Source organism: Nyctereutes procyonoides, unplaced genomic scaffold (assembly GCF_905146905.1).
Source record: "Nyctereutes procyonoides isolate TBG_1078 unplaced genomic scaffold, NYPRO_anot_genome, whole genome shotgun sequence".
Classification (NCBI taxonomy): Eukaryota; Metazoa; Chordata; class Mammalia; order Carnivora; family Canidae; genus Nyctereutes; species Nyctereutes procyonoides.
In genome coordinates, this window is record NW_026575120.1 from 33,123,543 (window position 1) to 33,137,736 (window position 14,194).

Consider the following 14,194-nt stretch of genomic DNA (forward strand, 5'->3'; position numbering starts at 1 on the left):
TGCAGGAATGTGTGTGTTGTAGCAAGAAACAACCGCTTTAGTTGTGAAATGAAACCAAAGGAGGCTACCTGAAGCTATTACATGTATTTTCTGATGTCATTTTCCAACTCAAGTATCCCTAAGGTAAATAATGATAGATGTCCATAATCATAGTTAAGGGATATTTCCATTAATTCCCATCAAAGAGATGGGAATATTCTAAATATCACAATACAGTGGTGGCTGTGTGATGGTTGCATATTATCTGCTTTTCGTGGCAGCATCTGAGGCCTGCCTTTTTTGCATTTTTTTGATGGCACAAGACCTAATGGCATAATTTGACATAAAAAAGAAATTTCTTCTGCAATGACAATTTTTAAAGAAGCAGGAGGAAATTTTTGAAAAGTCTTTTTTCATTGCGTCTCTAAAACTCATCCACGTATTCTCGGTGTATCAGTTTCCTAGGGACTGCCATAACAAAGTACCACAAACTGGGCTTAAAATGCCAGAAATTTGCTGTCTCATAGCTCTGGAAGCTAGAAGTCTGAAATTATGGTTTTTGCACGACTGTGCGCCTTCTGAAACCGTAGGGGAGAATCCTTCCTGGCTTCTTCCTAGCTTCTGGTGGTTTGCTGACCATCTTTGGTGTTCCCTTTGGTACAGCTGTGTGACTCCATTCTCTACCTTTGCTATCACATGGGATTTTCCCTATGTCTCAGGTCTTCATGTGGCCATCCTTTTATAAGGACACCAGTCATAAGGATTAGGAATCCACTGTAGTATGACCTCAACTAATCACATTAGCAACCACCCTCTCTAAATAATATCATATTCTAAGGTGCTAGGGGTTAGGACTTCAACTGATCTTTTTTGGGGGTGACATGATTCAACCCATAACACCCGGAGTCCATGGGTTATCCAAAGAGCCTTTTTGAGACAGACGGAGGGCAGCATGGGAACATTGGGACCAGGGAGAACGAAACACGAGTGCAGAGAAGGAAGTGGGAGCAAGACAAATGGAACCCATTTTACAATTTTGCCCGGAAGTCTGGTGGCAGTGATCTTTCCCTGTTGATTTTGGTGCAAGGACTCTGGTTACTGATGGCAACTTTTGGCCACTTCTCATATGAAGATGCTTGAGTTCTATACTTGAGTACAGGTTGCAAAGTGAAGTTTATGGTTGTGTCCAGAACATTCTCTGCTGATGCCATATGTTTGAAAATGTCTGAATTTTGTGCAGACACACACAAGCCGTGTTTTTGTAAGTGGAGTTACATAATTAGGGCATGGACTTGCATAATAATTAGCACATGTAATTAGGCACAGACTTCTTGTCCTTTAATTAGACAATCAAGACATCTAATTACAAAATTAAGATGTAATTATGTGGCCCAAGATCTACATATTTCTTTCCATCCATTAGAGATCACATTTAGAAAATAATTCACAAAAAAAATTGATGAAGAAATGAACCCAGAAACCCAGATTCAAGGATGTTGAGGAAAATCTTAAGTGGACTGGTAAGTCTTCTTTGGTCTAGGTTCCTCTTAGGTGTGATGGGAGTTATTTAAAATATCAGTCTACTTGAATGAATAACTTGTGCACACTATGTTGTTGACCTTTGGGACACACACTAATGAAGAGGAATGTTGGTAAGACTAATCCGTGTAATTCACACATGGATCTTGAGTGCGGTTTGTAACCACACTTGAACATGGGCTTACATGTGATGTCCTGGGAATTCTATTCAAACCCAGTAAAGCAGTCAGATGGTGGAAACTTCCTTCCCATTCTTGATTCTCCCTTGTGACGACTTTATAAAAGTAGACCCATTGCTCAGAATAACACAAACCAACACTTTGGTCGTGTTGTCCTTTCCCTGAATATTTGAATATTCGATGACAAGTTCTTATTTGAAGTGCTCCTTATTGGACCATACGTGGGAAAGGGAAAGGTCAAAGACTATGGTGAACATTCCATCTTTCCAATGATAAGTGTGTGATTTTTAGAGCAGCATTTTGCTCATCTAAATTCTAGTACTCCTAGGAAGCCTGGCTGTAATGATATGCTCTATATTTTTCCTTGCTCCTAAATTGAGATTTGGCTGATCTCTGCATGATGCTAAACACCCAGTTTGACTCATTAATTTTTCTGAACTAACTGAACTTTTGACCTAATTGGCTGGCTGATTAGGGATTACAGCCATATGTCCAGGTTTTTCTAAGCCAGCTCTGACTTTAACTGTGTTATCCCTCTGTTCCCATAAACTGGTGGAACATCCTAGTAATTCCAATGTTTTGACAGCTACACTGCACTTCTCAGACTGCTGCTTTCTCCTGGAAAGTGGCACAGAAATCTGTCGGGCCACGTTTCCTGGTTTTTGGTTAAGAAAATATGCTTCCCATATGGTTTCAGGCCATGAAAACAAAGACATGAAGAGGTTATAAGCAGTTGGTGATGAGGTCTTGTCTCCATGGTGTGTTCTCTCCCCCGCTATTTTGGTTTTTCTTGATTAGGCCACAGAATGTGATGAGGGACAAATTATGTGCAGGGGTCAGTTTTGACCAGCAAAACACAAATTGCACAGGAGACTTATTTTCGCCATTGTGACTTTTTTCTTTTGCCTTGCCTTCTGATTATTGTTCATGGTCAATGCAGAAGCAAAGGAACTGAACTGGGGAGAGGTATATTTTTTAAAAACAATGAGTGTATTGATGGAAATTTAAGGTGGGGAATGGACATTAAGACTACAGCATCACTAAGGTGTCTTCCACCTGTGGATTTTAGGAATCCTCAATCTCCAGCCTGTCACTGGATCAGGAGGCATTTCCTGAGGTCTATTCCACTCACTCACCTCTGCCCCTGTATCTCTTCGGTCCTTAGACACTGTCAACTGGAAACCACTACTTCTACCTGTCCTTGAGGAGAACTCAATAATTCAGTGTATGAATGAAAACTCCAATTTTTTGGTTTTTAAGGTTTGCTTTTCCCCACAGGTACTCCACATCAGCATTTTCAAGGTTGGAGAAGTTGGGCATCAGACATCCCAAGCCTTCTCCCTTTATTGGAAACTTGCCATTTTTCCGCCAGGTAAGAACAGTCTTCCATTGTCTTCAAGCATAAGATACACTGAGCCCATGGCAGCTTTACCCATGAAGCACTGCTTCCATCTAGGTCACCTACACTGGTGGGCGCTGTGTGGTGAGCCCTCCCCTGCTTCAATGAATTCTCATGTGATGACAATGATCCATCGCTTATCACCCATCAACATGTGTTGAGTCCTGCCATCCATCCATCCATCCATCCATCCATCCATTCATCCACCCCAAAACCCACTGGCTGAGTATCTAGACATGCCAGGCCCTGGGATGTGGAAGAAGTAGAAGTTATTATGCCCTCAAGTGTGCACATGAAATTACAATATTCGGCACCAGATGGGATGTGCCCTGCACTAGATTAGGTGAGAGAGATGGTAGCTGTGATGTCCTTCAGAGGAGAGGGAGATTTGTCAGGGTTAGAATCACCCTGGAGGACTTCCTGGAGAAGGAGGTCTGGCAGGAGCAATAAACACAAACCAGGTGGGGAGCAACAATGTGCATGATTGCATTTAAATGAGAAATAGGGCACAGCTTGATGAGCAGCCTGGACTGACTGGAAGCCAAGGATGGGGGACGACTAGGACAAGCACCTATGTGAGAGAGCAACAGGCTGGATAGCTGGCAGTCTAGAAAGGCCAGCCTACTATTCCTTTTGAGCAAGAGAGGGACCCTGAAGTAGAAGGTTACTCTGTAGGAGTGAAGATTTAGTTTAAGAAGTCTAGGTGAGGGGGATCCCTGGGTGGCGCAGCGGTTTGGCGCCTGCCTTTGGCCCAGGGCGCGATCCTGGAGACCCAGGATCGAATCCCACGTCGGGCTCCCGGTGCATGGAGCCTGCTTCTCCCTCTGCCTGTGTCTCTGCCTCTCTCTCTCTCTCTCTCTATCATAAATAAAATTTTTAAAAAATTAAAAAAAAAAAAGAAGTCTAGGTGAGGGACACCTGGGTGGCTCAGCGGTTGAGCACCTGCCCCTGGCTCAGGGCATGATCCATGGTCTCAGGATCGAGCCCCACATCAGGCTCCCTGCCTGGAGCCTGCTTCTCCCTCTGCCTATGTATCTGCCTTTCTCTCTGTGTCTTTCATGAATAAATAAATAAAAATCTTAAAAAAAAAAAGTAGTCTAGGGGAAGTAGTGAGGACTTGGCCCAGGGTGAGGGTGAAAAGAGAAGGACATTGGGGGCAAACTTAGTAGCTCCTGAAACTAATTTAGTATAGAGAATTCAAGGCAAATGAGCCAAAGCATCGCAAAATGTTGAGCCAGGTTCACAGGGAGAATGGCCATGAGTTGACAGAAATAGAAGGTCGAGAGGGCAGCTGGTCTGGGGAGATAGCTTTGATTGGCCAGAGGGACATGCAAGTGGAAAGGTCCTGTAGGCATTTGTAGATAGAGGCCCAGCACTCTATCTTCTAAGAGTATTTTGTTTTCCTTCATTGGGTTTTCTCAGAAGCCAGATGGCTTAATCTGCGAACTCAAGGTGTTGCAGCCACCAGACCCAACATCAGGAGCCAAGATATCCTGCGTGTGAAGAACTACTGAGCTAAATAGAGACTAGAAGGGCTAAGTGGGCCATTCCTGGTCATGTCTGGTCAACATCTCTCTAGGATTTCCCCACCCCCACCATCAGAAAGGCTGGCCCTCAGCACGACACAGATAATAATGTTAGGGGTTTCGTTTCCCTCTTCCTCAGTTTCTTTTCTCTTCCTTTCTGTCCAACACTCTTTTCCCTCTTCATTGTTGTTGTTGCTGTCTTCCTAGTGTTTTAAATACCTTTTCCTCACCTCCATCTCGGGGGTGGTGTGTTCACAACATTAAGCAACCCCACCAAGGCTTCCTGTGAGTCCCCGAGGCAAATGTGAGAAAATTTCTAAGTGTCAAAAGAGAACACACTGGATAGGAAATTAAAAGTAAATGGAGTTCACATATTCCTGGGGTGGGGGGAACGATCAGTTGCATTCAGTTGAGTAATTCAGTATTAACATTTTGAGGAAAAATAGTAGAACTGTCCATGTGAAGAGAACATGGTGCTCCTGCCTCTGGTTAATTTCCACATATGCTCCTTTTCAGCTCGTCATCCTTGTATGTACAAACCTTGCCAAGTTCTTTCTAGAACATAGTAATTTCAGTGACTATTTTTATATTCATATAAGCTTTCCTTGATATATGGTAAACTTAGACTGTGAAAGTAGATGTAATAAGAATGGGATGTATTTCCATTAAGGACATCCACCTCTTCCAATGCCCCCCTACTCTCTCCTCTTTCCCACCCCTCAGATGTCTCCCGTGTACTGCATTCCCACAACACAGAGATCTAGCAGTCTTCAACCTTTCATCCCTCCCTACATTTCCTCCATCTATGTTTGTACACACACTCCATCCCCACTACATTACTCCAGCCCTATAGCACAAAGGGTGTAGCATTTTCTGACCTTCCACCCCACGCATATCTCTAGGTATACTTGTTTCCCACTACAAAATGTGTCTAATGTTTTGTCCTATATAAAGTTACTCTAAGGTTCTTATGTTTTGACTATGTTGTTTTCAGTTAAAAATTTAACTTGGATCATGATAATTCAGAATTTGTGATAATTTGGATAGATTCAGCAGACATTTACACATATAGTGACTGTCAAAAAAGGCTTTGCCAAAATTAATAATAATATAAACCAAATTGTAGAGGGGAATGTTAACATAGTTGAGAAAGCAAACAGTTTTCAAGTATTTTAGCAGCAATTACACACAAATACTCGAAGTACAGATGATCTCCTTCTATCCATTAAAGCAGAGTTGACCGAGATTTTTCCTTGGCAATATATTTTTTAAAGCTAGTTGTTTATTCTAATAGTTCAAAATACTTGAAAGCAATAGAACTTGAATTCTTTTTTATTGTTTATGTAATTGTGTTCTCACAGTTCCAGACTTTTTCTTGAATAAATTTGAATACTTGATATTTTGTTTAATCTTTTTCTTACGATGGTGCTATGTTTTCCACAGGGTTTCTGGGAAAGCCAAATGGAGCTCAGAAAGCTATATGGACCTCTGTGTGGGTAAGAGTGAACTCTACTCTTCTACCATTTATCTTGATTTCTGCATGTTCTGATAAGGAAGTAATAACCAGAATGGGGATGTGGCGTGTGTTTAGATCTTTCGAGGATCCACAAAGAGAGAGCCTCGCTGTATAGATGAGGCTCCAGGAGGAGGCCTCAGGGTTGCTCAAAGGGGGCCACCATGGGAGGCTGAAAGAACATGACCTCTCAGCCTTTAAGACCCTGACTAGTTAGGTCAATCCCTAGATGCCTTGACCATTTCTCATCACCACTGCAATCAGACACTTGAGAACTAGTCTAGTTCTAGTCTAGTTTGCCTTGAGAACTAGATGTGACTGGTCTTTTCTCATGAACTTACCTAAACCAACTCTGTGCATAAAACATCCCGTCAGCTATCTGACCATATAATCTACCATCCAATACAATACACCGTGCTATTAACAATCACCCCAGGACAACAGTGGACGTGAAGACTGTCCTGGGTATATTGGAACATAGGGTCACCCTAGTTCTCAGCCATGTAAAGTAATAGAGCCCCTATTTTTTTCTTGAATTTTCTTTTTTATACCCGAGAATGCTCCTTCTTAAAAAAAATTTTTCAGAATCTGGTGAACAAACATATGTTAAGAGCATTTATTCTATTCAAGATTTGACAGACTTAAATCATATTGATTCTCAACATGTGTCTTTCTCCACTGGAGTCCTAATTGTTTTAGTCTGTTCTTGTATCGCTCCTCCTCAGCCACTGGGTGATTTTTAGCAGCTCTTCTCCAGACCACCAGGTCTGTGTTCACTGTTTTAGGTGCAATAAACTTCTGTTGTGTTCCTAAAGTACATGCTGATGGGGTCTAGTGGTCTGTGAACCCTTCTATCCAGTGGATCCATTAAACTTATGCTCCCAGTGATGATTTTCAAAAGATTGACTTGTATTCTATGGAAATGGTCCCACAGTTTTGGCCTAGTTGCTCTCATTGCTGTTTAGTTATATGATCCTGCAAAAGTAATAAATTGTCATACTAGATGATCTCTGTATTAGTTTTTATTGATGCATAACAAACCAATCAAAAACACAGGGACTTAAAAAATTATTATTTATCATGTGCCTAAGAGGTGGCTGGAATTGATTAATCTAAGCTACACTTGGTTCAACTCAGCTGGGCTTTCTGGTGCATCCGCTGGTCCTCTGGGCAGGTAGCTCATTTAGGGCAGGCTCAACTAGGGCTCTGCTCCATATACCTCTCATCCTTCTTGGAATAGCAAGCAACCAGGGAAGGCTCTTCTCAATGTGAAGGCAAATGTTCAAGAGAGCAAACCTAACAGTGCAACAACATTTTAAGTTTCTGCTGCATCATGTCTGCTAACATCCCATTGGCCAAACCAAGTTATATGCCCAGATTCAAAATCAGGACAGGAAGCACACTCTGCCCACAGTGAGGCCGAAGTGAGTCATTGGCCAAGCCGGACATCGATGGGGCAGGGAGGCGTATTCCTCTGATGGAAGGGCAGGGAGGTGGTGCATATCTTTCAATAATGAGCAACTCTACTTAATCCTCTAAGGTTTCTTTCAGCTCGGTCTTTGCTTTTTTTTTTAAGTGCATAGCTTCTTACTTTAAGCATGATAGATACTTAATAAAGGCTCAAGGGATTGACCCATTTACCTGTCTTACTTTTGTGCTGCTCTATTGCTTTTTAAAAGTTCTCATTCCAGTTCTCTTTTTCCAATGGTCTCATTCTGTGGTTGACTTGACACTGACCTTGGAGACTGTCCCATACATTGCTGAGACACAGCACTGACTCAGAATGACAGTAGCTTCCCTAGAATTAGGAAAAAGGCTAAGTTTGAATTCTAGGAATCTGTTCCCTTGAGTACTTCTTGTACTGATTTTTCAGAGTAAAACACTTGGGTATTTTAAAATAATTTTAGAATGTCAGATGAAGAGTTTAAAGGGCACTGTATTAACTGGTGGGTGGTGTGGTATGCATGAATGTATGGGGGGAGAAGGAAGAGAGAGAATTAGTTTCCTTGACGACAAGATGTCCAATTAACTTTTCCCCCAACTTTAAGTTAACACCATTTATTCTTTTCATTTCAAGAAAACGTAAATCAAAGGGAATGATTTCAAATGAGGTTTTAGAGATAGAAATTGCAGTATCATCTCTACTTTTTGTTCCCACCTCTGGTGAAAAGGGGGGAAAAAGAAAGGTGATGGCATAATTTCTTCATACAAAATTGTCAACTTTTTTCTGCTTTAGAAAAAAAGATGAACCATAAAACGCCAACTTCTTTTTGAACATGTCCATTCCTGAATTTGGAGGCAAAACGGTGGTGGGGCAAAGAGTTGACTAGGCTCTGTAATCTTGACGTGACTCAGTGTGCTCACCTTTTAAAATGAAAGGGAGGGATGAGCTTATATTTAAGGTCCTTTTTAGCCCCCCCCCCCCAAATTATTTTGTTACTTAAATTTTCGCAAAATCTTTTTGCTGGTTGGGAATGTCAAGGATAAACTACATTTGGTAAAAGACCCTTCTTTTACAGTGATTCCATGTAAGTTATAGTAATTTTTAGACTTAGAAAATATAATCAAGACCAGATTGGTCCTCTTAAAAATTCAAATGATAGACTGTTGATTCGCCATTTGGCAAAGGAAGCCCCACACTGTTGATGCCATAAAGAGACGCACTGTATTGTTAGGTGACAGGACACTACTGCACATTGGGAGAAACATGGACAGATAAACAGAGAGGATCTCCTCTTTGCTCTGGACCTGAAAGCCAAATATGGGGATCATTATGCTTATTATCTGGTTGTTATCATTAGCAACCCAATCAGAGTTTGGGTCCCCAAACTGGAGATCAGCTCCTTACCCATTTTCCCTCCCACTCACTGCTATGGGGAAGATACTGCTAGAGAAGCTTTCTGCCAAGAAGGGTTGACAACATCACTGTTTATTGTTACCACTACCACCACCACCACCACTGAGAACAAAATGTCTTTACCAAGTATCTAATTATGGAGCCTGCTTTGCCACGCGCTGTACAGATAAAACTACACATGTTGTCTCTGCCTCCTTTGAACTTGAATGTAAAGCAGATGGACTGGCATGCATACCTATCCAGTTTTTATTCACAATACTTGATTTGAACTCCTTTGAATTGCACAGTAGTACCCTTGACAACATAATAGGAAAAAAAATGCAAGGCTTTACTGCTTTAGAGAACATGCCGTCAATTAATGATTACGGGTTGGCTCCTTCACTCTGAGTGTGAGCCCCAAGGTGGATTTATATTCCTCCCCAAACCCTGAAAGAACAGTATCAACATAATCATCATACATTTGTGATTGGGTATAAACAGGATGGAGATTATTTTCCCTTCCAATTTGTAATTGACTTTATAATCCAGTGGATGACAAGCTATTACTATTAATTACTTTTTAAAAAAATATTTTATTTATTTATTTGAGAGAGAGAGAACAAGCAGGAGTGGGGGTGGGGGAGATGCAGAGGAAGAAACAGACTCCCTGCTGAGCAGGGAGCCTGATGTGGGGTTCAATCCCAGGAACCTGAGATCATGACCTGAGCAGAAGGCAGACACTTAACCGACTGAGCCACCCAGGTGCCCCATATTACTATGAATTACTTATAAATACTAATGGCACCTAAGTTCAGCTCATTTGTGGCTCCTAAAGGCTCCTATCCAAAGCTTCTTTACCCTTCTCTCTTTTAAGTGATAGTTCTGTAGCTGTTCTTTTATTTGGTCTCATCCCACCTCTTTTTGCCCTCACATCACTTTGACCTTGATTTCTAGTATAAACTTAGTTTCCTCTTGTTGAATTTGATTTTCATGCCCCTTGGCATTCATCATCTCTGCCCCTCCATTTGATTAGTGGCCCCTCATTCCTGTATTCCTTTATCAAGCCAGATTTGCCAATAATCTCATATATTCTCATTAGAATATTCAGTTGTAAGTAGGTAAGAATGCGTATTGTATATAATTCAGAAAGTACAAACAGTCTATAGGAACAAGTAAAACTGACTCCCTTCTTGGACCCTTAGCCACTTGTCATCCACTGGGTTATAAAGTCAATTACAAATTGGAAGGGAAAATAATCTCCATCTTGTTTATATCCAATCACAAATGTATGATGATTATGTTGATACTGTTCTTTTAGGGTTTGGGAAGGAATATAAATACACCTTGGGACTCATGCTGTGACTGAAGGAGCATGTGATTGCCATTAAAATGTGGTGGTCATGATTTTAAATCTTTACCACTTGATGGTAGCTTTGATTTGTACTTTTTAAATTATGAGCAAGCTTGGATATCTTTTCATATGCTTGAAATCCATTGCATTTTGCATTCTGAAGAATTCTTTGCCACTTTTCTGTTGGATTAGTGATCTTTTCCCAATTTAGTTGTAGAAGCTCTTTATATATATTAAAGAAAATAGCCCATTACATCCATATACATTGCAAATATTTTCTCCAGTATATTGTTTAACTTGGTTTATTGTGAAGTTTTTCAATCAGAAAACATTTGTTTTCTTTTTATTGTTGAGTTTAATCAATTTTCATGGTTTCTACATTTTGGATCTTACTCAAAAAATATATTTTTAACTTTCATTTTTCTAGTGTTTTTTAAATTTCATTTAAAAATTATATGTTTAATACTTTGGGAATTTATTTGAAGCTAAAGTTAGGAGGCATTCACTCTTTTTTTTTTTCTCAGATGGTAGTGTTCCATCTGGAAATTCATCCTTTTCCAACTGAAATGAGTGTCATTTTTATTATTTATTAGCCCCCATATATATTTCTGACTTCTGTGCTGCATTCCCCTGCCTAATCACATGCCAGCACTGCACCAAATAACCTCATTTGGATATCATGCATGTAGCACCTTCTGGTACCTAGCAGCAGTAGAATGTTCTCAGAACATTTTTGCAAGTTTCGGAATCTGAAGCAATCTCTCAGGGAACCTTGAGTCCCTGAACTGGAAAAAAAAAAAATCAATTTAGCAAACAAATAAGGCTTTGGTATAAAAGACCTGGCACTTAGACACAAGGTTCATGCCCACAGGAGGTAGAGGTGTCTCATATGCTTCCAACCTAGAGGTTTTTAGCACCATTTTTATTTAATTAACTAGCACACGTGAACTAATAGCACCTTGTCACCAGGCAGTGAGAAAGTTGAGAACTTTGGGATACATATGGAAAAGCAACGAAAACAGTAAGGTCATTTCAATGTTTTTTAAAGCTCGGATTCTGTTGCGCCTAGGAGAGTGTGTGTACTTCAGGAGTGAGTACCATAGGAAACCTTCTCAAGGAAGCGCTCTTGGCCATCACACTTGCGTACTTTGTAGGTGTGGCCGCAGAGCAGCACCCACAAGGTTTGCTTTAATGCCATCAGATGGCTATGTTGTCAATGTATGGGACATTTGCTGGCCTACCTCCATAGATCCAGAACTCTGGGAATGAAAAGGCTCTAAAGGACTGAGCCTGCTGCAGCCCTGTGCCCCCTGGTTGTTCCCTAAGAAGATGCAAGGTGGAAACTGAAAATGTGGCCGAGGATAGGGCAGGGTGGAAACTATTGCCTTTTTGTTCAAGAAAATACTAGTGTTCAGACTCACTCCTGGACAACTGATACGGGGAGAGTGTTCTCATTTTTAAACTGGACTGAGTTCAAGAGAAGCATACATAGGTGTTGAAGGGTGGCGGAACTCTTAGGTGGGAATGAAGCCACTGTTGCAGAAAAGTTGCACAGATGCGGATGCTTAGGATCAAATATGTAAGTTTCTGTGGTTGATTTGCAGAGTGTGCCTCAGAACGAGTGTCCTGTACTAAATGTGTGACCCCAAAATGTGACTCAGTTTTAAGAGGAATTAATGAAAATGAAAACTACTCTGACCACGGAGAAGACACGATATCCCTGAAACTATGGCATGAAGTATAGACATCCTAAATTATTTTAACATCTCTGGTCATGAGGCCTGACTAGGGGCAATATTTGGGTCTCCTAACTTGGTAAAAGTTGAGTCTTTCATGACAGTGTGGAAAACAAAGCTTAGACTCACCATTTTCAAGAAATATGAATCTGAAAGCGAAATTAGTATGAGACCTGGTGGTCCATATGCCATAATTATTGAGAATCATTCAGTGAGTTAAATATCAATATTCTCACTGGTCAAGAGAGATCAATCATGAACCATCAGCTTGCAAGGGTAAATTTTTAGATGAGTGATTACACTGGTATTGCATTTTAGGGGGTGGTGCATTGTTTTATTAAAAATATATATATAATTGGCTGATATTTTTTCTAGGAGGCCTTTAAGAGCAGGAAGAAAGTTGTCAGCAGGAAAACACATGACAATTATCATCAATTGAAACATTTAGCCCAATAGGTAGAATTATCAAAGCAACAATTGTCCTAAGATTTATCTTAGGTGACCTAGACCGGAAAGAATGGAATGAATTCCATTAGCATTCCACTTCTCTTGAATCAGCCTTGCATAGACTTTCCACCTCTCCTCTCTGAATCATGGTCTCTTGTTATTCCCAATGGTGAATTACCACAAAGCGTCCATTCTTCCTGGTGGCTTAAGATCACCTTTTCTCCCCCTAGTCTTTATCCAAAGACCTTTCTGATGTTTACCCATTTTTCCCGGATTTTGAATCTCTTCTTTTAGCCACTATTTCACACCACTTCCTCCTCCCCCCCACCCCCGCCTTATTCAATGACAACCCTTAGATGGTGGTTGCTGCATAGGTGAATGACTACTACTGTCCAGGAGTTAGGATCAAGGATCCATATTAATTCCTCTTCCTTGGGTGGCAAAACATCAAACAGAGTATGCCAACTTACAGTAGAAAACTGGGCTTCAAATTCCAGCCCCCCCAAAAATTAAAAAATTAAATTAAATTTAAAAAACAACATTAAATTCTAGCTCCCACTCTCTTATTTGCTACTTGTTAGTTTGATGGATTTAAGCCAATCTCTTCTCCTCTCGAAGCCCCAGATTTCTCAAAATAAAATGAGGGATGTGGACTATATCAGTGACTCTGACCCTTTAATTTTGGGCCCTGGTGAATAATATATTTTGTATGGTGATCCAGGACACACACACACCTGAAATAAAAGTCTTACAAAAGAACATCTTATTTACTGTAAGAGGCACATTGACCTATTCTATTCTATTATTTCATGAAAAACAAAGCAAAACAAATACAAGCTGGTCACGACTCACTAAATCGGTTTTATAACCACTAGTAAGTCAAGATGAGCAATTTGAAAAGCAAAGGGCCAGATGATACCTGAAACCCTTGCCAGCTCTAAATGAGGTGGCTACAAACCAATGGCTCAACCCCAACAGTCTGCACTAGAAAATTTTTATAAGCCCCTGCTTTTATGGTGGTTTAAGACTCTGAGAGATCTCTGACAAAATCTAGCAGAAGTAGAATAGAAGCTGAAACCATTCCTCCAGAGGCGGGGCTTTTGCCCCTGACTGCAGAACCAGAGCTAGCCCGCAATGCCACACAGCACCTTACTGCTGCTGCTTTAAAAATCGCAAATTCAGGCATTATTACAATGATTTCCCAATCTTAACTCAGAATCTTTCAAGCTAAAAAGTTTAACAAAGGGATGCCTGAGTGGCTCAATGGTTGAGCGTTTGCCTTGGCTCAGGACGTGATCCTGGGGTCCTGGGATCAAGTCCCATATCAGGCTCCCTTCATGGAGCCTGCTTCTCCCTCTTCCTGTGTCTCTTCCTCTCTGTGTGTGTCTCTCATGAATAAATAAATAAAATCTTCTTTTAAAAAAGCTTAACAAGATACAGGGGTTGACAATTTAAAACATCTCTCTGTAAGATTTTTGCACTGAGTGTAAATATCTAAGTAATTCATGTGAATATCCTGTCTCAGCTAGGTTTGGCCCTCATTGCTTACTTCTGGGAGATAGGACAGCAGAGGGAATGGCCTAGAAACTGGAAGTAGCCCCATTCACTGGGGGTGGCCAGGTATGGAAAACTGACCAGGCTATGGGTGCTGACCAGAGCAGCTTCCAGTTGGTGAGCAAAGCACAGTGT

The 14,194-nt window shown here is 40.9% G+C and overlaps 1 protein-coding gene across 1 annotated transcript in view; it reads left to right on the top strand.

The window, feature by feature from the left end:
- TBXAS1 (thromboxane A synthase 1) overlaps nt 1–14,194 on the top strand; it is a 161,799-nt gene that overhangs the window by 41,527 nt on the left and 106,078 nt on the right. The window contains exons 4-5 of the mRNA XM_055335529.1: nt 2,976–3,069; nt 6,066–6,118. Coding sequence (XP_055191504.1) covers nt 2,976–3,069; nt 6,066–6,118 — 147 coding nt within the window. The remainder of the gene's footprint in view (nt 1–2,975; nt 3,070–6,065; nt 6,119–14,194) is intronic.